The 25,190-nt window shown below is 40.4% G+C and overlaps 1 protein-coding gene across 10 annotated transcripts in view; it reads left to right on the top strand.

Annotated features, from left to right (window-relative positions):
• The window catches only part of DPF3 (double PHD fingers 3), a 193,818-nt gene that overhangs the window by 108,757 nt on the left and 59,871 nt on the right, over positions 1-25,190 (top strand). For 5 of the 10 annotated variants that reach the window (XR_004240606.1, XM_032110855.1, XM_032110851.1 and 2 more), the window contains exons 4-8: positions 11,961-12,088; positions 15,994-16,089; positions 17,118-17,156; positions 20,778-20,856; positions 21,160-21,201. Coding sequence is in view for 7 of the 10 variants with exons in the window: in XM_032110855.1 (XP_031966746.1) it covers positions 11,961-12,088; positions 15,994-16,089; positions 17,118-17,156; positions 20,778-20,856; positions 21,160-21,201 (384 nt within the window). In the remaining 3 variants the exon portion in view is untranslated. The remainder of the gene's footprint in view (positions 1-11,960; positions 12,089-15,993; positions 16,090-17,117; positions 17,157-20,777; positions 20,857-21,159; positions 21,202-25,190) is intronic. The other 5 variants (XR_004240608.1, XM_032110853.1, XR_004240609.1 and 2 more) reach the window with 3 other exon arrangements.

Genomic DNA, 25,190 nt, shown 5'->3' with positions numbered 1-25,190 from the left:
AAAATTAACCTCTTTCTGCTAAAGATGATGCCCCAAGTACATCTGAACTCTCAGTCAGTGCTACAGATGGAACAAGAGTGCATCCAACTTTTTTGTTTTGCCTTTCAATCCTGAATCTTAATTAGTTCCCTACTGCTTTAGTACATGCACAACATTTTAATAGTCGTAAGGACTTACTCCAATCCACACTGCCATTTCCACAATTCCCTCCTTCATACCAGTAGCAATTCTCCTCCCCCCCCCCGCATTTAGGAATAGTGTAAAGAAAACTAAATAGCCAAGCGTGTAGCTGTAGATTGATGAGGTTGTCACACCATTCTCTTCACTGTTTTCTTTCAACCTGCACTGTGCTCTAATAGATGGATGATTGCCGGGGGAGAGAGAGAGTTAGCAAATCCCACGGCCAGATGTTCAGGGATGGACAGAGCGACCTTCCCAAGGAACCCAGAGGACTATAGCTGTGTCCTTCTGAGGGAGAAGGACAGCCAGGTGCCTCTGGCTGCCTGTGTTTATCTCTCTTTTCAAAAGGAGCACAAATGGACTCAGCATGGCTGCAAGGATGGATGTTTTTCAGTGCATCGCGGGAAATGACCAGTCATCCGTCTCTTCACTGTGGAGTCTGCCTGCAGCCATCAATCTTGTAGCCCAGCATGGCAGCTCCTTTTGGCTTAGTTTGGCTCAGTGTTAGATGAACAAAGGGAAATTAAAGCTGAGCAGAAGGAAAGGAGAGAAGAGCAACTATTCTCTATTTCACTTTATTTTCTCCTTGCATGGCTATCTCTCTCTCTTCCCTATTATCATCTATTTTCACTGTATTTTGTAAGGTGTGGAAATAGATATTTTCAGGGTCTGGGAGTTTACACTGTTCCTCTGTTAGCAGAGAGAAGAAAGGAGAGAGATATTGAAAAGACATGATTCAAGGCCCAGGGCTTCCATTTTTCAGACTTTTCTGTAGCAGCTTTCAGAACAAGGATGCCCTAGTTAGCTGCAGCAGACGAGGAGAAGGAATATAGTACCTTTCCTCCATCTTGCTGTTTTTCTCCCTTGTTTTCCTGATTCCTTCCTCACTGCCACATTAGTGTTTTCAGGTGTGTTCTTCATCTCTCCATTCCTGTTCTATTAAAAAAGCAACCAACAGAGCCACATGATGGGACTTTCTGGATAAAGGTGTGTGCTGATGCCCAGAGCCATGGTGGCAGCTCCTGCCAACAATCAAGCTCACTTGAGTCAAGCCTTCTTGATGTAATAGCACTGGGCTGTGCAGGCTCTGCAGGAGCTGCCTGACCTCATCCAGCACCCGTGGTTCCTACTGTGAAACCAGAGATCATGGCAATATCTTCACTGGTATGCAGCCCATCAGAATAAAACACATTCAGATATGTCTGTTTGTGCTCCTAGCACTGAAGTAGCCAGTTTCAGCACTGAACTCAGATGGGCCAGTTTTGCTTGAAATACTCAGATTTTATGCACTTTGAGCCAGGCAAAAAGGAAAAAAAGGTATGTGAATACACTGCTTGCTGGACTCCCATAGCTAAGGTCTGCTTTTTTTCCACAGTGAGCTATAATGTTGCTTATTCTGTTTTCCCCTAATATTCTTGCCTCTGGATATCATAACAGTTCATGTTTGGCTTATTCTGTAGAAGGCTTGTTTAGAGATAGCATTGTTTCCCTTAGCACTGCCCCACTGTCGTGTTTGATTGATGCATTGAAAAAAATGTGTGATTGCATTTACTTTTTAATTTTCCTGGTTGATCACAATGATCTAAGCATCAGGCCTGACAGAGCCAGGCTTCCCTGCAGAACTATGGTAGGAGATTTCTCTCTCCCAGTTTTTACTGTAGGCAAAGAACTGAGATCTCCCAGGCACACAGAAGGACCAACTAAGCATTGAGGCAAAGCAAGGGAACTCTGTAAATACTGGACATAGAGATCTCTGAGAAATCTTTACCTGCTTTCAACTCAAATGTGCCATCTGGAGTGAACAGACTTATGCCAAGATGGGGAAAATTTATACCATCATTGGTTTAAAGAGCTGCTTTGCAGTATGTGCTGAGGGTTTTTTTTTCTTTTTACCATAAACTTAAAGCATAAACCCTCAAGGAAAACATTTGTTTGGTGAAAACCAGTTTCTCCTCCCCCACACCTTGCATGAGCAGGCTTTACAAGTGGGCACAAGACCTTTCTGAGTGGGGATATTCAGGGAATTCTTTTGTATTTTTTTTACAAAATGGATGGCATCCTTTTCCAACCTGTGCATTTAATTGTGCCACTTTTGAATGAATGGTCATATTTTCTGCCACTACCCATTTTGCCTCCCTGCAAATTCTGAAAAAGACAAATCTCGTTCACGTTGTCATGAGACAGCCTACCCCAGATGGCACATCTGTGTCTTGGGATGCCCTCTGGCTGGCCTGTTGGCAGGCATTCCCGTGCCTTTGAAGGTCACCTTGTTTACACCTTGCCTTTTTTCCCCTCCCTGTTCAGAGTCTTGCTGAGCCTGCTGGCTGGGCTTCACCATCTGCATTTTCTCTGGTGCCATTAATCTTCCTGTTTACCATTCTGTTATTAATTCTAGAGTTCACCTTTTTGTCTAAACCCTTTATAGGCCTCTTGGAATTGCTTGCCTTTTTGTGGCAAGAGATCTGAGCATCTCAGAGATAATTTGCTTTGTTCTTTCCCATTTCTGAAAGGATACCTACTAGCACCTCATCCCTTTTTTCTATTACAAGCCTTCCTTCCTATAATAACATTTTTCACTTATATAGCTTCATCTGTCAGATGCATCTTAATATAGGAGTAAATATTATCTTTGTCCTTTGGAATTTGTGAATCGGCCCCTGAAATTTAGTATCTGTGGAAATAGTCCTACTTCTTCAGTGTTTTTCTTGGCTGGAAAGAAACTATGTTTAAATCTGTCTTTGTGAGAGCCTGTAAGACCACCTTGCATTTTTGGTGCTTTTTATTTGAATGCCTGAATGCCTATGAATATTAAACAAGCCTTACCAAACCCCAGAGGATAGGTGAAGACTATCTCCATTTGACAGATGATGGAAAAGCAGAGAGTGCCTCTGTTAGAATTTGGCCCAGGATCACTTGGGAGAGCAGAGATGCCAAAGGCAGCATCTGGGGTGGTTGCTCCCTATCCCATCCTAAAATGATTGCCACTTTGCTGTGGCCTTTCTGTTCTGCATTGGTTTATGCAGTTCAGTGCTCGCTGAGCCAGGGATGCTGGCCCAGGTGTGCCTGGCATGGCTGACCCTCAGACATGGCCCCGTGCAAGCGTGGCTGTGCTGCTCCCCAGGCCTGCCCGCGTGTGGGAACTTTGCAGGCAGCCATGCAGGATCAGGGCTGGGCCAGCTGGCATCTGGCTGAGCGGTGCTAATAAGCCCTGCCACACCTTGCTGATGCCTTTGGGGTGACTGGGTGTCTCTGCCTGCTCCCCAGAACTCTGGGTGTTAGAAAGGCCTCATCAGCGGAGCTGCCACTCCGTGCGGTGCCAGCCAGAGCTGAGCACATAAACCCCCTCAATCCGGAGCAGCAGAACGCACAGAGCAGGTTCCCAAGAATCACTGCAGGACTCAGATTGGCTTTGGCAGGTTTATCAGCTCTGGCTTAGTGCCGGCTCTGCTAGGCCTGGACTGAATTAATTGGGATGCTTGTGCACTGCAGCTGAGAGATAACTGCATTACAGAGATTTATCTGTTACTAAAGGTATCCCCTCCACTGTCCTCGATAAGGAAGAGAAGCTATGCAGAATCTCACAGAATTTGCAGGAAGGTTGGCATGGCTGGCTCTACACATGGTTTATGTATGAGTTTGTATTCAGTACAAGTGTTTTTATTCAGTTCTGTCACATATAGTGCAGTTGTTTGCAGTGGAGGTCCACTCCCTGTTACCCTTTGCAGAGTGTGCAATGTGGACATGACTATCCCACCTGTGGGGAGGAGGGGACTGGTGTTAGCTCATAACTGTCTGGTTAATTATTTAATTCTGGGGCTTTGGAGGGGTCAAAATGCCCATCATCTGTCTGTGTGAGTGATTCTATATGGCCATTTGCAGATAGATACCCCAAGTTATTCTTTTACTCCCAACAGACCAGAAACCCTGTTAGGGTGACACAAAGCCCAAAGGAATAGGCTTTTTTACTTAATAATTTTCTTTAAATTGCAGCAGTTATCTTGCCTCTGTCCCTTGATAGTGCCTACAGTGTTGCTGCAGAAGTCCTGGTACAGTGTGAGCCCATCTAGAACACAAATGCAAGAGTGACCAGAACACAAATGAGTGCTAGAAAATTGCTACTGAATGGAGATATTTCTGAATGGAGACGATTTCAGCCCTGAGGGTAGTTACTTGATCCAGCATTTAGTCTGATATTGTAATTTGGCAGTCTTTGAGAAGCAGGTACAGCTTATTATATGTGACAATGATTTATATCTGTGCTGAGAAATAAATCTGCAGAAAACTTCCAAGAGACAACTGACAAGAAGACTGTTTTGTTTTGTTTTTGGTTTTTTTTGAGAGAGATTTTATAGGGGCATTCTAGTCTGCCAGAGAAATACAGCTGCTGGTAAAGTCCACATTTTGTTATTGGGTCAAACTAAACAATGCTTAGCTGTATGTTTAAGGGCCTCTGCAATTTTCTGCAGCCCTATTTCTCCCTTCTGTTGTCTTGTAGCCTCCTAAGATGTGTTTTAACTAGGGGCTGATAGAAGCTTTCCATTGAATCCCAGTCTTAAAGTTGTCCTCTGATATTTCTGCTCTTATGCCCAGGCTAAAGACTGGAAGTGTACAGTCCCACCCATATCAGATCTTCATCTCTCCTCTGTCTTCACTTTCTCCCTCTACCCTCTGCCCTACCCCAACCGAGTCATAAGACTAGCAGCTTTCCAGGAGGAGGTGCTAGGGACACATTGGGATTTTCCAGTCTCCCTGTGCTCCCTAGAGCAAGCCTGAGTAGTGCCTAAAATTTCAAACATTTGCTAAGATGAATTCAGAGCTTTATAGGACAGAGAGTCCCCCAAACTATTTTTTCCACTCAAAATGGTTTTTTTCTGTGGAAACAAATACTCTCATGTTTTCAAATGGTCTCGTTTCTAGAAGTGGTTTAACATTGTCTTTGGCTGGATTATTGTTCTCACCACAGCCCAGTTTACCTTGAGAGTGCAATAATATACATGAGGTCTAGAGTGGGATTTGTGGGGAAGACAAAGAATTACTGGAGTAGCCTTACAACCTCTAGTATAGCATGGCTATATTGCAGCTTGGATTTAAAAAAAAGTGAATTTGATGTTTACTACTCTCTAGGGACATTTGTTTGGCTTTATGGACTCATTGTGAGAGTCTGTGTTATCAGGAATCTGTCCCAGGGGAGGCCCAGGGCTGGGCAGGCAGGAGGTTCTGTGGACCATGTATGTGTAGAACTGGCAGTGACAAGTTTGCTGCAGATGGGTGCTGAATTGAAGTAGAGTTGGGAGAAAAGGGTGGGATAGCAGGGGCATTAAAGAGTGGGATAGCATTAAATCATAATAGCAATAACATGAGCATCTACCCCTGGGAGAGCAGGATGTGGCGTAGTGAAAGAAGGGTTTTGGAGATCTGGATCTGCAGGAGGAGTGAAGGTCCATGCTGCGCTGTGCTGGCAGAGGCAGAGCCCTGCCTTTAGTACACCTGGTTCTGGTCACTGCTGTGAATGTATCAGTTCCAAGGATGCTAGCAAGTCACCATACTGGCCATGAACACAACAAGCAAGCAAGCAAGCAAGCTAAGGAGAGTCTGGTTGTGCATGCACAGAAAAGCTACGAAATGCAGCTATTCATGTAAGGCATTGTCTCCCCATTCTTTCTTAAGGGATTCCATCCCCCTGCCCCCACCCTTTGCACTCTAACACTATATTTGTGCCTTGGAGATGTGGAGATGAGCGTATGATGGATGGATGGATGCTGCTTGTCTGGGTTTTCACCACCATTTCCCCTGGGGCACTCTGTCTGCTGGCAGAGAGCACCATCCCAAAAGATGGTATCTTTTGCAAACTCGACAGCTAACAGACAGCTTCTCTCTCTGCATATTTCCCCAAAGAAGAGCAGGCTTAATCTGGTTTTTATATGGCATATTTCATTATAATCTTTTTGACTTTCCATGTTCCCAATACGCCATAATAAATAAAACGCTGGGGGTGGGAACAACAGAGATGCTGAGGCTTCACACTCTTGTGACACTGATAGATTCTCATTTTAAACTGTCATGGGATTTAATTGCTTGCTGAGCCACTGCACTGCACTTTCAGACACATCCTGCCACATCCTCTTAATGAGCTTAGTGGCTGCATTCACTCAGCAGTAGTTCTGTTTGCTGTGAATTAGGTGGCTTTTTTAGACCACCTATATGATTTTAAAGAGGTAGTGGTTATTAAGGTAATATCCTTGGATTTATCCATCCTAAACAACTCTTCTTGGACTCTTAACATATAGTTTCCTCTGGCTCTTTTTATGTTCCAAAAAAACGGCACCAAGAAACAAAAAAGCAAGAATCTATGTGCAAAGTCAGTGTTTGTCTAAGAGGGTTTTTGGAAGCTGGATTGCTTTGGTTTGCATAGTAGCTGTCTCTGGCGTGATAGATCATGCTGGAACTCACCCAATAAGTATCTCTGTTCCCAATTAGAACTGGAAATGGAGCTGCTTACGAGTGCACAGAGATGATGGTTTGGGTGGCAGCTGCTACTGTGGAGATGGAAATGATCCATTGTAAAACAAATACATTGCACTGTATAGAAAAAGGGATTATTGTTTTAAATTTATGTTTCAAAGAGACACTGAAAAGTTGCTTAGCTCTCAATGCGTTGTAAACCAAATGTAGCTTATTTAAGGACAGGAATTTGCAGCTATTTTGCTATTTTGGCAAATCAAAACTTGAAAAAGCCCACCATTTTGTGGGATTTGTGAAAATGTGCTTCTTTTGGAGGCAGCAGTTCAATAGAAAACAGATACAAGAATGACACTGGCATGGGTGCTAGTTCAGATTCTACCACTGCAATCTCAGGACCTTAATAAATAGAGAGGTTGCTGCACTGGGCTGGTAAGCAGAAATAACCATGTTAATTTAATCACTATGAAAGGGACTCTGCCAAGTTAAGAAACATAAATTTTAATTATATGCACACACACATATTTGAATTATAATATATGCACAATATTTAGCTGTGACACCAAGACTACTGTGGTTTACTAAAACAGGAAGAATTCTTAAATAACATTTTATTTTTCATTGATGATTTTTGGTGATTTGACATTTCCATTTTGTATAGTTCTAACTAGTTCTTGTATCTGCTACATTAACCATGTGCTGTTATGTTTGTGGTACTAATCAAAAGGAAATTTATCTACAAACCTTCTTAAAATTTTCATACAAAAGAGTAAGCTTTTAATTATAGTGCCTTTACTGGTAGTTATTACTTGTAATAAAGATTATGTTCTCTGAAATTGTAATGTTTGAAGAAGAGCTTGTGATACAAAACAGAAATTACAAAGAATTTAGAAAAATTAGTGGGTAGCAAATGCTATTACCTATATTTAAAAAGTATTTGGATGCGATTCAAAGATTTAAAGACACATAAATTCTACATGAACATCTGAGAAATTGATTGAAACAGTTATTAGATATAAGCAGTAAAGCACCTGGGAAATGATGATATAGAAGGTTCTAACCAACTACATTTTTTCCTACCAAGGAAAAGCATGCCTCACTACTTTCTTAAAATTCTTTACATGATATGTAAAGAACTAATAGGTAGGCAGGTTGACAATTTTCCTAAACTTTCTGAAGACCTTTGGTATGTCTCCAAAGAGAAACAAAGGATTGTCTTGGATCAACACTTTTAGAATAAAAGATAGTGGAAGAAAGAACTTTCATTATAGATTAAGGCTTACAGCTGGTGCATCAAGGTTTAGTGCTTGGTCCACTGGTGTGTAATACAGTAATGAACAAGCTGCAGAGTGAGAATACCTTGTCAACTACAAAGATTTGCACATAATATGAAGTTATTTAGAGCAATCATGTCTGGGAAGGTCTGTGGAAAGCACCTTGGGGAGATATGAATGTGCTTGGGGCATGGGCAGAGGGATGGGCATTTTAATATGGTACCTGTGTGTTTGAATGTATTCCTTATGGGAAGTTCTTGTCCCCATTACAAGATTCCTAATTCTTCTGCTTAGTAAGTAACTGGGACATTGAAAGACACAGCCTGAGGAGTAATCTAAAGAATATTGTAATTAATTTGTTTAAATGGGGGATGTGGTTTCGTCTGAGAATACCAGATGCAGTACAGGTCCATCTTGGGAAGACTGGTGTATAATAAAAGGAAGTTCAGAGAGGTTTGTCAGGACCATATGGAAAGCTTCCCACAGCAGAATAACAGAAAAGATTGTGACAGTTTATCCTTGAAAGGAGAGGAATAAAAAGAAATTACAAACATTTTGGTCAAGAACTTCTATTTTCCCCAGAAAGAACAAGGGGGCTGGCAATAAATAAAGTGAAACACTCCTTCTTTCAAACCATAATTTAACTGTTGAACTCAATCGGGTGGGAAAACATCAAGGGTAAAAGTGTATCAAAATTCAGAAAGGGCTGGGCTGTTCTGTGTATTTTCACAAGAGCCAGATTCAAGATAACTGGAAGGGATGCTGCATTTATCTCTCAGGATGCAATGCAGTATTAGGGTAGGTAAGTTTTTTGCATTTCTCTCGTGACAGACATTCACAGCTTCTTCTGCAACATGTGAGGTGACTGCACAGTGTGGCATGACCAATATCAAAGCAGAGGCAAGCACGGGGTCACAGCTTAATTCCTTAAACCTAGAAGAGTCTCCCTCTGGCCTTGTTTGAAGCTTCAGGCACTGGCTGGCACCTTTATAAGCAGGACAGTGAGTGGAACAGACCGCACCTTACTTCCAAACAGCAGTTCTCATAGTCTGGGGAAGGCCTTGATCTTTCACATGAAAACTACATTTCAGTTTTTGAGTTGGCTCCTCAGTTTTCTTTAGGGTACTGGCATAAGAGAAAAGATACTTTTTTTGCTTTTGTGGGAAAACCATGGATAGTTAAATAGGAAAGAGAAAATAAGGGATTTAGTGAAATGAATTTAATGATCCCTTATAGTGTTTAACTATTTCTGTAGGTGAACTGAACTATCTTTTAGATTTTTGAAGACTTTCATCTCTGGGGATTCAAAAACTTGTTTGGAAACATAATTTCCTGTCTTTATTACTGTATCCTTTACAGACTAGCCATCTTCCAGGAAGGATTGAATTAATGACAGTGATTGAATTCATTACAAGAGGTTGTCTTTGGACCTCTGAAGTTTTTATACTGTAAACTCTACATTCCAGATAAGACAGAGTATGCCATTTCCCCCTTTTTAGAGCTATTTAAGAATTAAAGTGGGTTCATAGAAGCTACCAGTGGAGAAGAAAGTGAAGGAGTTTAATGGCAGTCAGCTTAGTGAGCAAATGGGAGACAGACACTGGGTTTATTTTTGCTGGATTCCCAGCTCACTAACGTAACTTCTTGGTGACTCAGTCTCCCCATCAGTAAAGTGTGAATAAAAATATTACCTTACAACGCCTTGTCAGTGGAATGTTAAATTTAGTAATTAGGAAATGCTCTGAGAGTTTTGGATGAAAAGTCCTCCTGGAGTGTTGTTGTTGGGAAGTAGCAGTGCCACACAGAACAAACATGCCTATTAAAGACAGCTGCCTGTTTTGACCTTAAAACCTACCTTTCCCTCTTTTCAAACTTCATGTTCGATATATCTGGAACAAATGGGGAGTAGTTCTACCTTCATATATGTTCTACTTATCCCTCATCCTTTCCTTGCTCATTTCCTTTTCTAATGCATTCATTTGCTGAATGTATTGGTATCCAGAGACATACATAGCTTGTCACAGTGAAGACATGTTTGTTTCCAATGCCCTTGAGCTTCCTTGAAGCTTCTTCGCTTGCTGAATGTATGATGACCCCTTGGGTTTTGCAGTCCCACAAGGTTCTAAATACAGAGCAAATGCCCTTTTGCACCCAAGCACAGGACTTTGAACCCAAGCCAAGCCCAAATCCAGAGATGATTATGGAGGTTTCTTCATGACTTCAGATCCAAGTGTTGGGATTTGCACATAAATCAAGTCAAAAATCCCGTCTTTCTATTGAAATGTCTGGATCCAGAGGGAGGTACTAGGAGTTCATACAGGGAAATTCAATCTGTGGGACTCTCTTTTGACTCTTCTGTCTTTTTTATAGCTCAAGCAAGGGAGAAGTTGGGGACGGGGCCATAATGGGGTGGGTATGCCAAACTTAATGGTGAAAACAGAGGCCTGATTGAATAGAGCTCCTTGTGATGAGAAGGGGGATCAATTCACAGTTGACCCCATCCCATTGTGTGGGTTGTTCTGGGAGTTTCCTTTAAAATCCCAGTGGTTTGATTTTTCTGCATGGTTTGTACCCAGCCTTTCCCTCCATGAATAGAATAGCTTTTCCTGGAATTTTTGCTGGATTTTCTGTGGTTATTGGCTAAGCAATGCTCTCTCACTTCAGAAGACCGGAGTAAGCATGCTGTGGAAGTACTGATTGGAGACCCTGAATCATTTGCTAGCTTAAAGTTGGACACAACTGACCCCAAGAAGCAGATTATACTTTACTGTCCCAGGTGCAAGTACTCATTCATTATTTGTTTTTCAGGAGTGATTTGGGACTTTAAAAACACATGAATTTCTGCCCTGCAGAATTTGCAAATCATGGTGATAGAAATGCAGGGAGCTTCAGGCAGACTGAGGAACAAAACACAATTCTAAAGCATAAGAAGTAGACAGGACTCTGAAATACAGATACCAGATGCTGATTTGTAAGCATCGTTCTTGTATATTTATTACTTTTAAATATACTGGTCTAGAGAAAGGAATTCATTTTAGAAGGGAAGGAGTACTTAAGAAATCCATACCTGGCACTGTCAGGTAAAGACATGTGCAGGATGTTTCCCTGCCATAGGGTTGCTCTAAATGAGCCCCTGTATGAGTGGCATAGAGGCTAGGATCTACAAGGAAAACTGGATTATTGCCCAGGTATATTTTAACATCTTGCTAAAGTTAACATGCTGTGTTTGCCTGTCTGCTGCACTGCCTCATAATCTAGTAGCAGCATTTGAAAGGGGAATCAGGGTCTGTTCCTTCACTTCTCCAGCAAGTTGCATCAAACTTCCTCATAAATCCATACTGTCTTTGGAGCTCTGTCCCCAGCCTGTTCCTGAGCCAGCCTGTGGCTCTTCCTGCAGTGACTGGGCGTCATCCCATTTTATAGGTAAGATTCTGCACTCATAACTGTGTTTCTTTGCTGGTATTGGCCAGCTGGAGCCAAGTGGAGATTTTATCTAGTCAACATTACATGAAAATTCAAGACATGTCCCTTTTTTTTTCAACATAAGGTCTCAGCGTTGGCCCCCCACACAAGCTTTCTGTTTTCCCACATGTGGAACATGCCCTGGTGTAGGAGAATGAGGATTGAAGCTGTACTATTTAAACTGTGCCAGATGCTAAATTGCATTAAGCTACTTTTCTTCTTCAGGAGATCAGATTCTTCATATTTGTTATTTCGGTATCTTAAGAAGTCCTGTTTTTGTTCTTTATTTGAAGCAAAGAGAGTTTACGCAAAGGAGAAGGATTTTTCCCCCATTTATTTCCTCCTGATAAAATATATCCAGCGTTTTTTTCTGCAAGCAAGCACAGCAATTGAAAAGATACCAGGTTTTCAGTAAGATAGAAATTAATCATATATGGAGTTCCTTAGTGGTTAAATGAACTTGAAGAGCTCTCCTTTAAGACAGAAACAAGTTTGAAAGTCTGTTCATCATCTGCTTGACATCTCTGTCCTTCTTCCTGTTAGCTCTTTGGGGAAGACACACAGTGAGTGTGTTTTGTTTTTCAGAAGTTGATCTGCCTCTGAAAAAAGATGGGTTCACCTCAGAAAGTACAACTCTGGAAGCCTTGCTGCGTGGAGAGGGAATAGAGAAAAAAACAGACACTAAAGAGGAAGACACTATACAAGAAATCCAGGTAAAGGAGAGCCCCATGCCCTGACATCAGGGCTGGATTTTACAATTTGTCTCTAAGTCTAGGAGTCTTTTGTCCTGTGGCAGAACAGTGCATCTGTTGATAGCTGTGTCATTCTACTGCCAAAATGTTATCAAACCTTTGTGCTACACTGTGATGCTCAAAATGATGTCAGTATCTCACATGCTTCTCCTGTCACAAGAATCTCTGTTGTTTGACTGTGTTCTGCACAGGTCCTGTGTTGGAATTTATTTTGCAGCACTATGAGATAATTACGTAAAAATCTGAGAAGCTGAGGTGGATCCCAACTATAAACTGAATTTTAGTGACTCATATTTGAAGTGAGTTTGGACATGGATTTCAAATTGGATTCACATCTGCCATGGACAAAAACACGTCATTGCCTTACCTGTTTTGTTGTTTGTGTTTTGGTGGTTTTTTTTTAATAGTAGGTAGCCTTCTGGAAGTATACAAGGAAAACCACTTAAAAAATTGTAATTTTAAATATCTCAGTTATTGTAAGTTATGCAGTATGAGAAATATTGCCTCTTCACATGCATTATGGTTTGAAAGTTATTTGTCAAGATTCTATTTCATCCTTCAACAATTAAAAGCCAAAATACAATTATAGGTCTGTTATAGAAGCAATTCTGCTAATATAAAGGGTTCTTCTGTAAGTCCATGTCACTTTTAAAACATCTTAAATCACTAGGAAAGTGGGCCTCTCCCACAGCAGCACATCTTTGGTGATGCTAAAACACCGTTGTGCCATGAGTCTTTTTAGGGATTGTTAGTGAGAATTATTAGCGATGTGTCAAACTTGGTAATTTTGGCTGAGATACAAAATGTTGCATCTATACCTAAAAGTAGTAAAAATTTGAGGGGTCAGTCCCATGTCAAATGAAACAGAAAAACATAGGCATCAAATCTGTATTACCTGGAGTTCAGTTCTACTGCTCTATTTGTTAGAAATTTCACACAGGTAAAGGCAGCAAAATTTGGTTTCCCACTCCCAGTCACACAGGTAAAAGAGCACCATCAAGGAGGAAGCATCCCATGCTCATGGATTGGGGAAAAGCTTTGCATTAGAACTGCTCTGTGTTTGCTTTTTCAGTAGTAAATCTGGGTCTATGAAGCTGAGAGCTCTTGCTAAAGGTCTGTTTTTACTTGCTTCCAAGGTCACCAGAAGTCATGGTGCAGCATCCTTATGAAATTGACAAGTGCCTTTGAATGTTGCTGTGTGATCTGAGCTCCCAAATTATCCCCAGCAGCAGTCAGAGGAAAGAGACCTCAGAGATGTTGGAACTGACATAAATCCAGGCTTTGCAGAGCAGGGAGGGGTGCAAAAAAATAGAACAAATTTTCAGCTAAACTGCTGTAGCTGTGACCTGTCACCTGGATGCTGGTTTCCTCAGAACAGATGCAAAAGGCATGTCTTGCTGCTTTATTTTATGCAAGCACAGCTTATCTGGATTCAGTCTGTAGAACAATGATTGCCAAAGCCTTCACTAGTAGGCAGCTTTCAGTGTGTACTTTGGCACCTGGCAGCTAGACTGTACCAGATCAAAATCACAGTCAGTGCCTTTATCAGTACGACAAATAAGAGAATGCAAATCTCTCTTTCGTTCCTTTGCATACTTGTCTGTGCTGTAGCTCTAAAGGGCCCAGCCTCAAGAGTGCTGAGAGTGAGCAGGTGGGATACACATAATTGTAATTCCCACCTCAGTCCCAGCCACTTGCCACCCTCCCAAATTCATCGTGTCTGTCAGGAGAAGATGACTTGGTGCTTGGCTGCACCAAAGCACATAGGGCTGGGAAACTGTTTTAGAAAAACATAATAGGAAAAGAAAAGTTACTCTGCTAAAACATCTAAGGGCTCCCCTGCTAAATAGATGCAGGCATTGGACCCTGCTCTACAGTTGGTATGAAATAGGGTTGATGATTTTGCCCTATGGTAAATTGGTATTGAATGTGTGTCTCCATTGTTTGATGGAGAAGAGTTAGAGTAGCCTTCTGACCATGCAGCAGAAAGGTTATGCCCCTTCTATCAAGGATTAAAGTCATTACTCTGGCAGTGTCACCAAATTCACACTTGGTTACATATTATCTATTTCCTAAATCGGTGCTTCAATTTTAAAGGAAGAAAGTGGTTTGTAATATTTCTCTTAATTCTTGTGTAGTATCATTGTTGTAAATTAGCTCCTTTCCCTCCCACATACAATGTGGTTGCCCCTGTTTTGAGTTTTTTTTTGAGATATTTAAGATACGAAACAATGTAAAAATACAGACTCATGTCAGTAAGTTTGCTTATGTTCTTACATACATCCTTACATTTCTTACAGTCTCCTCATGTACAATATTTTTCAAGCACTTCAGTCCTAAGATGAAGTCAATTAATGTATGCAGTTGTATGAATTTTGAAGAAACATTTTATGTGTGCAGAACTGGAACCTGCTTAACTTTTACACCCTCTAGTATTTAGTACTCCAGTATTATGTGAATTTGTATTTCATGATAGTTGGAGGTCATTAATAACCTCCTCATATTCAAAAATAGAAGGAGCAAAAATTAGATGAAGACTTGATCCTCTGTCATGTGCTACAACTTGTTTGTAATGCACTGACCAGTATTAGTCATGGAAATTTAGCTGATAAAATAAGAATAAACTTTTGTAACTGGTCTTCTAAATACAGGCTTTTTGAAATGTGAAATTTCTGTTGTATTCTTTCCCACAAATTCAGAATTTGGTGCTTGAGGTATGTTGAAAGAAGAGAAAGAAACTGATTTGCTCCTGTTCTCCCTCTGCTGGCTCTCAGATAGCTTTTAAGTAGAAATTAGAGAGAAGGGGCAAATAGAGTAAGACTGAAAACCTTCCCATCAGTTTAATGTCACTGATTTGAATCTGCATCGTGGCTGTAGTTTAAATGAATGTTGGCATGGCAAAGGTAAGTTAGTGATTCCAGATTAGTCCCTTGCAAAATGGCCCAGCACCATAAATGGCAGGAGTGGCTCGGACCAATTTCTGTATTTCTAGCAGACATGCCAAGAGTTGGGGAAGTTTCAATGGGACTTCTTCCCACATTAGTGTTGTGATGATTTGTCTGGCCTTTTTTCGTGTGATGTCTGACTTGTGCATGTTTTCATGCAGGACAGCCAGCCTGCGTTTGGTTCTATAGAGGTTACATTTCAAAAGATAGAGTTAAAAGGATTGAAATTCCCTGGCCCAGGCATCTCACAGTTATGTGAGCTGATGAAGTATTGTTCCTAATAAATAATTAGTTGAATGAATTATTGCTGTTGGTGCTGTTAACCTCAATGAGACCTGTAATTCCTCACCATTCTCATGCAACAAACCTCCTGCTTCCAGATTAGAGTTGTACCTGTGGTGCAAGCCCTGAAAGACATGGCTTTCTAGATCCATTCTGGAATGTATGGAGGAATTTTCTCTATTTTTGCTAGAGAAAGAAGATTGTGAGCTACCAAGGAGAAAACCACTGATTTTTGTATTCTTAAAGTGCACGCTCAACATTAGAAGAAAACAAAACAATTTAGGTTGCAACAAATGAAAATAAAAAACCAAGTCAAACAAATTCCCAGACAGGGCCTGCATTTTGCATACTAATACTTGTGTTGTCTTGGAATATTGGTGCTCAGTGATGCCACTATTTTTTCTTAGGGACCTTTTAATCATAGCTGACTTATACCAGTGGTATTTTTTAGTAGGAATTCCCTGGAGATATTAGGGTGGAAAAGAAAACAAATTTTGCTTTAGTAGAGAGAAGCAGGGGTACTGGGATCTGATTTGGCTTTGTATCAACTGTAATAACCCATAGTCACTTTGGTAAACAGTAGCTGGTTGTATGTGTCCTTTTTTCTTCTAACCATTCCTGTTTATTGTTCAACCACAGAGGGTTTTAGAAAATGATGAAAATGCAGATGAAGTGAATGAGGAAGAAGACTTGGAAGAAGATATTCCAAAACGAAAGAACAGGCCTAGAGGACGGGTAAGTGGAGAGTATATTGGAATGGAAAGGAAGGAAGCAAACCTCTGCTTTCTAGTGTATATTTCTTATGTGTATTATGTATGCAAAGTCTTTATCCATGAATATATGATAGTGATAAAACCATAGGTAATTTTCAGTGATATGTAATAGATTTTTAATATTTTTCAGTTTATTTTTGTGAATTGCCATGAAACAAAAGACTATTTTGAGAGCAAAAATTTGGGGTAAATTTATTTTAGTGTTGTATTTACAATTGTAATGTAAACTGTAGTAATTATGATGACATCCTGTTATTACAACGCTTCTTAAAACAACATTTACTAATTACAGAAAAGCAGCAAATTCAGTTGTGACAGCCAAAAAAGTATTAATAAAAGTAACTTGAACTGTGTTAATAAGTTTTTCAGCTTTCTCCAGGGTAGCATTTTGTGGCTGACGCTGGCTCTCTTGGGCCCATGGCAAATCTTCCATTTGCTTAAAAAGGGCAATATTTTATCCTTAGGGGACTCTGTGTCCCTTCTCTTACCTAAGATGTCTTCACAATTCATCAACGTACCAGTTAAGTAATGAGGCCAACATTTTAAACTTGGAATCAACATTTTCAATTGTGGGCCTGTAAGGTAGGCATCTAAATAAACGTGAACACAATTCTCAGAATTTTTGAGCATTTTCATCTCTCTTTGGCTCCAGTGGATGCTGCAGGGGCACAGGAGCTCTAGAAGTACCTTTTGATGTGTTTATAGAAGTCAAGCAAGAGGGGCCACATTCTAGGCCAAATGAGCAGAATATAATAGCGTTTGAATAAGAGACATGAAACCACATTGAATACTTGCAATGTACTTATGCATCAGACCCTCTCTTTTTGTTTCTTCTGTTGTTGTGTTGTTTCAGTTTTCTGCTCCTCTTTATTTTGGAGCGTAAGTCCTTTAATATAAGATCAAGCACTTTAATAATTGGATAAGTATATATTTCACCTTCCTTATTCTCAAAATCACCTGAACCAGTTTCTTTCTTTCTTTCTTTCTTAGCCAAAGACCCCCACCTGGAAAAAAATTTTCCAGAAAAATGTAAGTTTCAGAAAATTTGTATGAACCAGTAACCAAAACCAGGAGATAGAATCAATATATGCACACAAGCTTAACTGTAGCAATCAACTAATATCCCAGGCTAACAACTCTTTTCTAATAAGTTGCTCTCACATAAATTGCACACGCTGGTTAGGGTGAGTGAAAGGGAGTGGATAGCTAAAAGAGATATACTGCTCTGGAGAAGGGAATTTGGTGTATTCGTATGTCCCAGACCTGTACAAACAAAATCCTGAAGTTAGTGTTATGTGCAAGATTTTGCTTCCCTGTTCAGGAAAATGTTCAGGAAAATGTTCCAGAATTTTTTCTCTGTTACTGTAGGGAAAGGAGCTGGAGGATACTAGGTGTCCCATTCATTTTGAAGCATACATTTGTTTTATTTTCTGCCCTGGAACTGGCCCCCTATTAAGTACAGGAGAAGCAGGATCTCTTGCCTTTTTCTTCCAACTCACTCCTGCTCTGCTAGTGCACTGGCTTCTTTCAGTGCAAAAAAGAGAAGTCCGAATAGTGCCAAATACTTCGAGCAATTTTTAGTTTTATTTGATGGCATCAATAATCAAAGTAAAATTGGTGGTAGAAATTAGGATTACAAAATTAGGGCCAGGTTATCTAGCTGTTGAAAACTGGTAAACCTGAATTGCATCTGGTCACAAGTGTTTTGCCAGTTTTCTAAAGGCAGCCCTTTTCTAACTTAAGCCTGACCCAGTATAGGGAATCGAGGCTAAGGATTTGAAATTAGGGGACATGAAACCTGGGCAGCTCTTTGTTTCTGGGAAGGACTTGGTTAGGGTATTTTTAGAGGGCAGAAGAGGGGAAGGACATGCATAGGAAACTAGATCCTGTGGAGTGTGACCTTTGGGGATTCAGAGAAAGGAGTGAGAAGGACTGACAGCATAAATGCAGGATTAATGCAACAGAATTACTGCTCTGGACTTTCCAAATTGCACATGCCTCTTCCTTTCCCTACAGCATGATTTATTTTTAATCCTGGACTCTCCATCTGTCCCTTTGGCTACTCTCTCTGGCTGCTTCAGGGCTGCTTCAAGGTTGCTGGGCCATGGCTTCCAGGCCTCTCATGTCAAGTCTCGTAGTCTTTGCTGCATCCTGTCAGGAGAATAAAGGCAGTCAAGGATGACTGAATTCAACAGCCTGGAGTGCAGACAGCAAGCATGGGGCATTCAGTTTAGTGCCTCTGGTGCAGTTGCTTGGTTTCCTTTCCCCTCAAGGCTAGCCCTGAAATCATGGGGGCATGGGAAGGACACTGAAGGCTGAAGAGGTAGATTTACAGAAGGAAATTTTTAGTGTCTTTGCTGGACAGGGACAATGTGGTAGGAGCTGAGCAGGGTAGTTTGCTAGGAGATATGAGATGTTCGCAGCTGCACCTGTACGGATTGTCTGCTCATCAGCTGGATATCCCGTGGGACAATTTCAAAAGCACCAAAGACATTTGGGAACCCAAGTCCCATTGAAAGTCATTGACTTGAAAAATCTCTGCCTCTGTGTTCATTGCATGAAAAAGTGTATCTGACATGTGGTCATGCCATGAATGCTGTGCCCCTGCATTTCTGTAGAGAACAGTCTGAAGGGAAACAGCTGGCTGTAAGACTAGCAAAATTCTGAGCAACAAACCTTAAATTACTATCGTATTCTGAAACGTACCTATGTAAAAATACTACTTTCTTACTCAACAGGTATGTTCCCAGTGTGTGAATAGAGTCAGAGCTACTGACTACTGACAAATATAAGACTTTACATCTTTTTCATAGTTCTGAGAAGCCAATGCAGCTGGTAGGATAGGGAAATTAGATCCTAATCCCGGTACCAGCAGAAATATTTGTAAGGGCCAATCACTTGTCTGTGTGAAGACTCCCTGATGAATTGAGGGTTGTGGAGGAGCTGCCATGGACTGAAATTCAGCTTGCAGCACATCTTGCAGTAGTGAGGGGAGAAAGGAACTAGCTTGGGATTGATTTCATTGCCCAGAGGGGGTTTACAGAGCTGGCAGTCAGAGAGAAAATACTGCAGACTAGTAAGATGATTTTATGTGATATGGTCAGTAAAGAAGCTTCCACCAAACAATTGCTGCTGAGGCCATTTCTAGGGGGAAACTGCTTTTCAGTTCACCCTTACAAATCTTGCTCTGCACATGTGTGCTGGACTGCACAGAGGTCTTTGCAGAAGGCAGAGTTATCCTTGTCCTACCTAATAGTGTTTACCCCATCCAGATAGCTGCAAATCCATGTCTTTCCTTTGGGACTGTGTTAAGAGCTAGACCTGAGCAATCCCAGGGAAATAACATGTGAAATTTTTTAAGTCCCTGTTTTGACAGACTTTGTCAGGCCAGCGTAAAACTGTTCCTTATTACTTCTCTTTAGATATCCAGTGGAACACAGCTCTAATCGTGCTAGTTCTGTTCCAAATTCATAGAAGAGGGATGGAGTTTCTATGGCCCCTTTATGTCTGGGTGCAAATATTCTCAGGATTTCTACACCTTCTTCAGCTTTACCTAACAAAGCTCTGTCCCTTTCTTATTTCCACATGCAAAAGCTTGCAGGATTTGAGTCAGGTGGCCTTGTCTAGAGTGAGAAATATGAACAGTTTAATAAGAGGAGCAGCAGAAGCAATTCTGTTGTTTTTATCCAGGAATAGAGTAGCTAGCAGAATTAATAAAGGACTATTTAGCCATCCACCCGTGATCACTTCCTCAAACAAAGATCAAGTCTAAAATTATTGTCATTTACAGGCTGTACATTAGTGAACATAAAAGAATTGAAGGCCTTGGCTCAGTTCCCAGTTCCACATCACAGCTCCACTGATGGACAGATATGAGCTGTCCCCTTGTTGGCATCTCAGCTGAGAAGGGTCAGGATCAAGTAGTTTTGATGCTGAATTCCACTCTCACCCCCTGGAGCTCAAGACAGAGCAGTCTGTGCTGTGGAGAAACAGAGCTTTTCAGTTTCTATAGCTGCCAGTTCGGTCCATTGTAGGAACACAGAACTGCAGAGAGACCTTTCTGGGTAATTTCTGTTATTGCAGGTAGCCACATTATCTAATCTTTTCCCCTAACTGACCAAAGCTCTATTTTATAATTACCCATGGTATCTTTGTCCCAGAAGGCCATTTCAAAACATTGCTTTTCAGCTAGAAAACAAAACAAAACAACACAAACAACGCCCCTTTGAAAATATTGAAGGAAATAATTTGACCTCTCTTTTATTTGGGGCCTGTTTTCTGGCTGATTTAATGTTTGTATTTATCCTTTAACACCTGTTCATCTATTCATTCATATTCATATTCAGTTCAGCAAGGTGTTTGAACATCTTCAGAAATAAATGTGTGACGATACTTGACTGAATATGTGCTGGCAGTGACCTACTGCTATGGATGAACAGTCTGAGCTGTCTGTGGAGAGGATCTCCATTGCATTACAAGGTCCATTAACACAGTGCACATCTTAGGAGAAGGGTCAAGACCACTTTGAGAAACCTGTATGGAAGCTGAGGATTTGTTTAGTTTATACTGCACATTTTTCATAGGAGGGTGTGGGGCACAAGGAGACCTGAGGGGTAGTGGAATGATGCTAACATCCTCTTGTCCTTGCAGGCTCGGGGATCTGGAGGTGGCAGGAGACGGAATGATGCTGCCTCCCAGGATGATCATGACAAACCCTATGTTTGTGACAGTAAGTAGCAACCAGACAGCTTATTCTGCTTCCAGCCTGGTCCTACCAGCTCAGTGCACTCAGGGCTTCATATATTACAGCAAAATATTCTGCTGCTCTCTGACTTGCATGTTTGCCACCTGCTGCTGCTGCTCTTGGTGTTTTTGCATGAGGGAAATAAAATTAAGTCCTCAGCAAGACTCCACTTTCCTTTGCCCTCTAATAAATAATCTCTTATATTTTCTTTCTCTTTTTCTGGCTTCTCTGCCTTTTGTCTTCTTTTCCCCCATGTAAGTTTCACCCTCTATTTCTTCTCTGTTTCAGATAGTTACAAACAAAAGCATAACTCAAAAATCTCCGACAAAGGTACTTCACCCTTGTTGTATCTCTTGATATATTTGGTGATTCTCTTCCCTTCAATCCTTTTAAAATCTCACTGGGCCAAATTCTGAAGGTCTTATCCCTCACCAGAAAGTACTCTTGTAGCATCATCAAAAGTTGAGTCCTTCTAAGAAACAAATAACATCTTGAATGCTTTGTTTTGATAGATATTCCCTTTGAATACAGCCCTGCTGTTTGGCATCTTGCAGTTGGACTGCAGTGAAGTAACGCATTGTCTGAACAGAAAAACTATACTACAGCCCAGCACCAACACTGAAGGAGGATACCAGAGTTCTAGTATGAGGGAGGAGTCCAATATTTGTTACACAATGGTTTGGGGTTTTTTGCAGTCTAGTCCTTGATGCTTTCCTTCTTCTTTTGATATTCTTTTTTGCTTCACTATGTCATTTCTGTGAAGGGCACTTATCTTACCCACATGTTTTTGAGGAATCCCATCTTAAGGCTTACTGTAGAGTATACATACAATTTTAATTTGTGCTACCAGGTGCCTTCTAGCCTGTAAAACAATAACCTAACAAAAGTTAATAGAAGTAGGAGAATAGCAGGTCTTCACTTCTGTGATCCAAAACTAGTGGTTTTGAGGACAACTAGAACCCCCTTTTTCTACTATTTTTCTATCTTGCAACGTTACTGACCTTAATAGAATAACCTTTACTATAACAATCTATGGGGGTATTTTCTGCTGATTTTTAAAAACATGAGGACATAGGGAGCATGCATGGTAAATAAGAACTGTATTCCATGTGATGAAATCATATTCTTGTATGGTGAGACCAGGTGACTGTACATGACCAGAAACGGAAAGACTTGCATATGAATGGGACACGACACATGATAGAAACGTGGTCAAGGAGGAAGAGCCCTTTAAGATGTGAAGAGTCAGAAGATTTACGCTGTGGTTAAATAGCAGTCCTAGTATGCTGGAAGAACTAAAATGTGTCTTCTAAGGCTTCTCTGAGAGCCCAGGATGTATCTTGCTGAAATCCACAGGTTTCCTTTGCTGGTATATGCATATCTTTCTTTATCTCTTCCCTGGAACATCCTTCTAAATCCAAGGATGCTTGCCAGTGGTAGTCATTTTGAACATAATGACTCTTTATTGTCTGATCTTGCATTGCTTTTGGATTTTACTGAGCACTCACAACATGCATAGTAGTGATTTGCACAGAGTAGATTAAACATCAAAGATATCAAAGCAGGCAGCAGAGATCTGGCCTAAAGTCAAGACTCTTGTACATTGTTGTATTGACAGATTTTTGCCTTGGCTTACATTTTGGAGCATAAATTTCACCTTTGGTTTCAGAAATATAAACTTCCTTATTTCATTTGGCTGACACCTTTCACTTTTAGGAAACTTACAGTTACAGGTGAGTCATAAGGAATTTTGGAATCCAGACTTTGCATGGTGACTTCTCCTTTTCCCTTGTATATAGCTGAGAAAAGGGTTATATGATAGCAGAACTCTTTTATCTGACTTTAGAGCAGAAGGGAAGAACTGTCCCAGTTTTAATGTCATCATCCAGAAGTAATATCCTGCCCTTGTTAACTTTCTATAGAAACATTACATAAAATTAATTATGAGTAATTGGCTTATTATCCTGCTTGGGTGGATTTCTTGGATTAATTTTTTTCTTTGAAATTATTTGCTGAATATTTTTATAGATAAAAATCTAATTGTGATAGATTAGAAATTGGTTTGCAGTACTCCCTCTGCAGATGTTTTGGGCAGATAGGTTTGTTTTACATGGAAACATGCAGGTGAAACACAGTGAATGTATTTCCTGTTTGGGAAAGCATTATTACCTCAATCACATTATTGGTATGAATAATTACCTTAATGGGTCAACAGTTTGCTTTTTCTGTAGTTTATTTAATTTGCCTTCAGGTTGCTTTTTCTGCAAGTATTCTGATATTCGAGTTTTGAAAATGACCACAGAGAAGAAAGTATAAACATAGCTAAACCAAATTAATTTTCTTATAAAACTGCAAGGGCACAAAAAATGATTTGTGGTCAAGAACTACTTTGCTCTTTTATCATATTTACACAGTCATATTTATGGGAAACAAGAATATATAAACAGATTTCATCAGTAATAAAAAGGTTATAGGAAAAAAACTAGGCTGTGTGTCAGTAAGATGATGCAAGGGTGATGCCCAGCTGGCGCTGCCCCTTGTGTTGGAAAACAGCAATGTAATCTCTGAAAAGACCTGCCTTTTTCTGTAAGAGGCATTCAGACATACATCAGTATTAAACTTGGTCCCAGTATTAAAACTGACTGGAAACATGCAATTTCAATGTGGTAAAGGTTTTCAAAGCTCAAAATGTTTTCTCATCCTGTGTTTTTAAGACGAGGTGGTTGGATGCCTGTTTTGTGGAATGAAATATTCTGAAATAGTTCCGCTGGTTTTATTGAGCATATACTGTATCAGAAGTTCAGAATAAAATGTTTGACCAAAACATCAATAAAATCGCTAGGATAATCATGAAATGCATTGTTTCATCAAATCACCAAGTAGAAAAGTTGTTGGTCAGATTTTCAAGCAGTTGCACTGGATAGTGTTGTGCCTTGAGCTCCCTTGGGATAGCTTCAACAATGACAGTGGCAGGGAAGACTGGCGTGAGATGGCTATAGGCTGGAAATGGTATTGTAGCCAAATGGCTCGGCAGCTGTATGTGTGCAGTCCCAAACATATCTTGAGCAGCTGGCTAGGACATGGAGCAGGTGCCTCAACAAAAAGTGGAAAGTAGGGCTTAAAGACTAATGCAAAGCCTCTGATGTCAAGCAAGTGGAAGATCAACCACCACCACTGTCCATGATGAACTGGGCATGTGATTTTTAAAGGAGGGACAGAGTGAACAAATGAATGAATACCTACATGTTTAATAAGAATCGATGTTATGTCCCTGTCAAATATTCAGCTGGGGAACCATTATTTCTACCAAGCAGTCTTCTTAAAAATCCTTCTACTATTTTAATAGTGTTTATTATATATTATTTACTACTTTATAAAAAGAAAAACCTTCTCTGAAGTTTTATCTAGAAACTTGTATTCTGGTTTAAAAGTTGCAATCAGTTGTAGCACCTGAGTTCCATGACTCCAAATGTCTACTTCCTTTAGCCAGAAAAGTTAGTTTGTGCTGAATCTCTGCAAGACACTAACTTTCCTGCTGCCTCTCCTCACTTGTATGCTTTTATTCTTCTCTTCTTCTCAAGCTCCCATGGAGGCATGGGACTATGTACATAGTTCCACCTTTGTTTTCTGTTCCTCTATGGAAGATTTCCCTTGCCCACCTCTAAAAGGAATTTTTTCTTTCTTTTCCTTTTACCAATATGTACTTGTCTCCTTTTAGTTTTATTCCCATATAAACTCCTAATATAAGTAGCAACTTATATTTGTATCATATCCTTTTTTTGTAGTCCCTCTGAGACTGAACTATGCATTTAGATCCATTCCTTGCGCAAAATGAGAATTGACTGAAACCTTCCTAAGATCTCTGCTGGATCAGTGACTAACGCAACATTGTATGAACCCAGAGACACTGATCTTGTAGTGTTTTGTAGAAGCTGATTCTTTTGTCAAGAACTTAATTTTAAGGTTTCTCTAGTTATTTAACCTACATTTTCTCTGCTGAAGTCCAAGAGTAGCAGTCCTTGCACTGTTCTCAAGAGATAACAATGTCTTCTATGTCTGTAAACAGTTACTGGGACTTCTTTCTGCTGAGTTTTCTTCAGCTCTTTTACTAAGCTTGTTTCTTTTACTTTGAAAAACTCCAAATGGCCTTTTAAAAGTAGTAGTGACCACAACTAAGTTCAGCGTGCTATTCTGAGGATAGAAACATTTCTGAAGATGAGTGGTTGATACATTTACATGTACTTACAGTCACTTTTAGAAATCGGATTTATGCAACTTGCTCTGATATGTATCCATGAGAGGCACAGGGATGGCTGACC

The sequence above is a fragment of the Corvus moneduloides genome, chromosome 6 (genome assembly GCF_009650955.1).
Source record: "Corvus moneduloides isolate bCorMon1 chromosome 6, bCorMon1.pri, whole genome shotgun sequence".
Taxonomy (NCBI): Eukaryota; Metazoa; Chordata; class Aves; order Passeriformes; family Corvidae; genus Corvus; species Corvus moneduloides.
The sequence above is the reverse complement of the archived record's forward strand: the minus strand, read 5'-3'. Positions and strand labels throughout refer to the sequence as shown.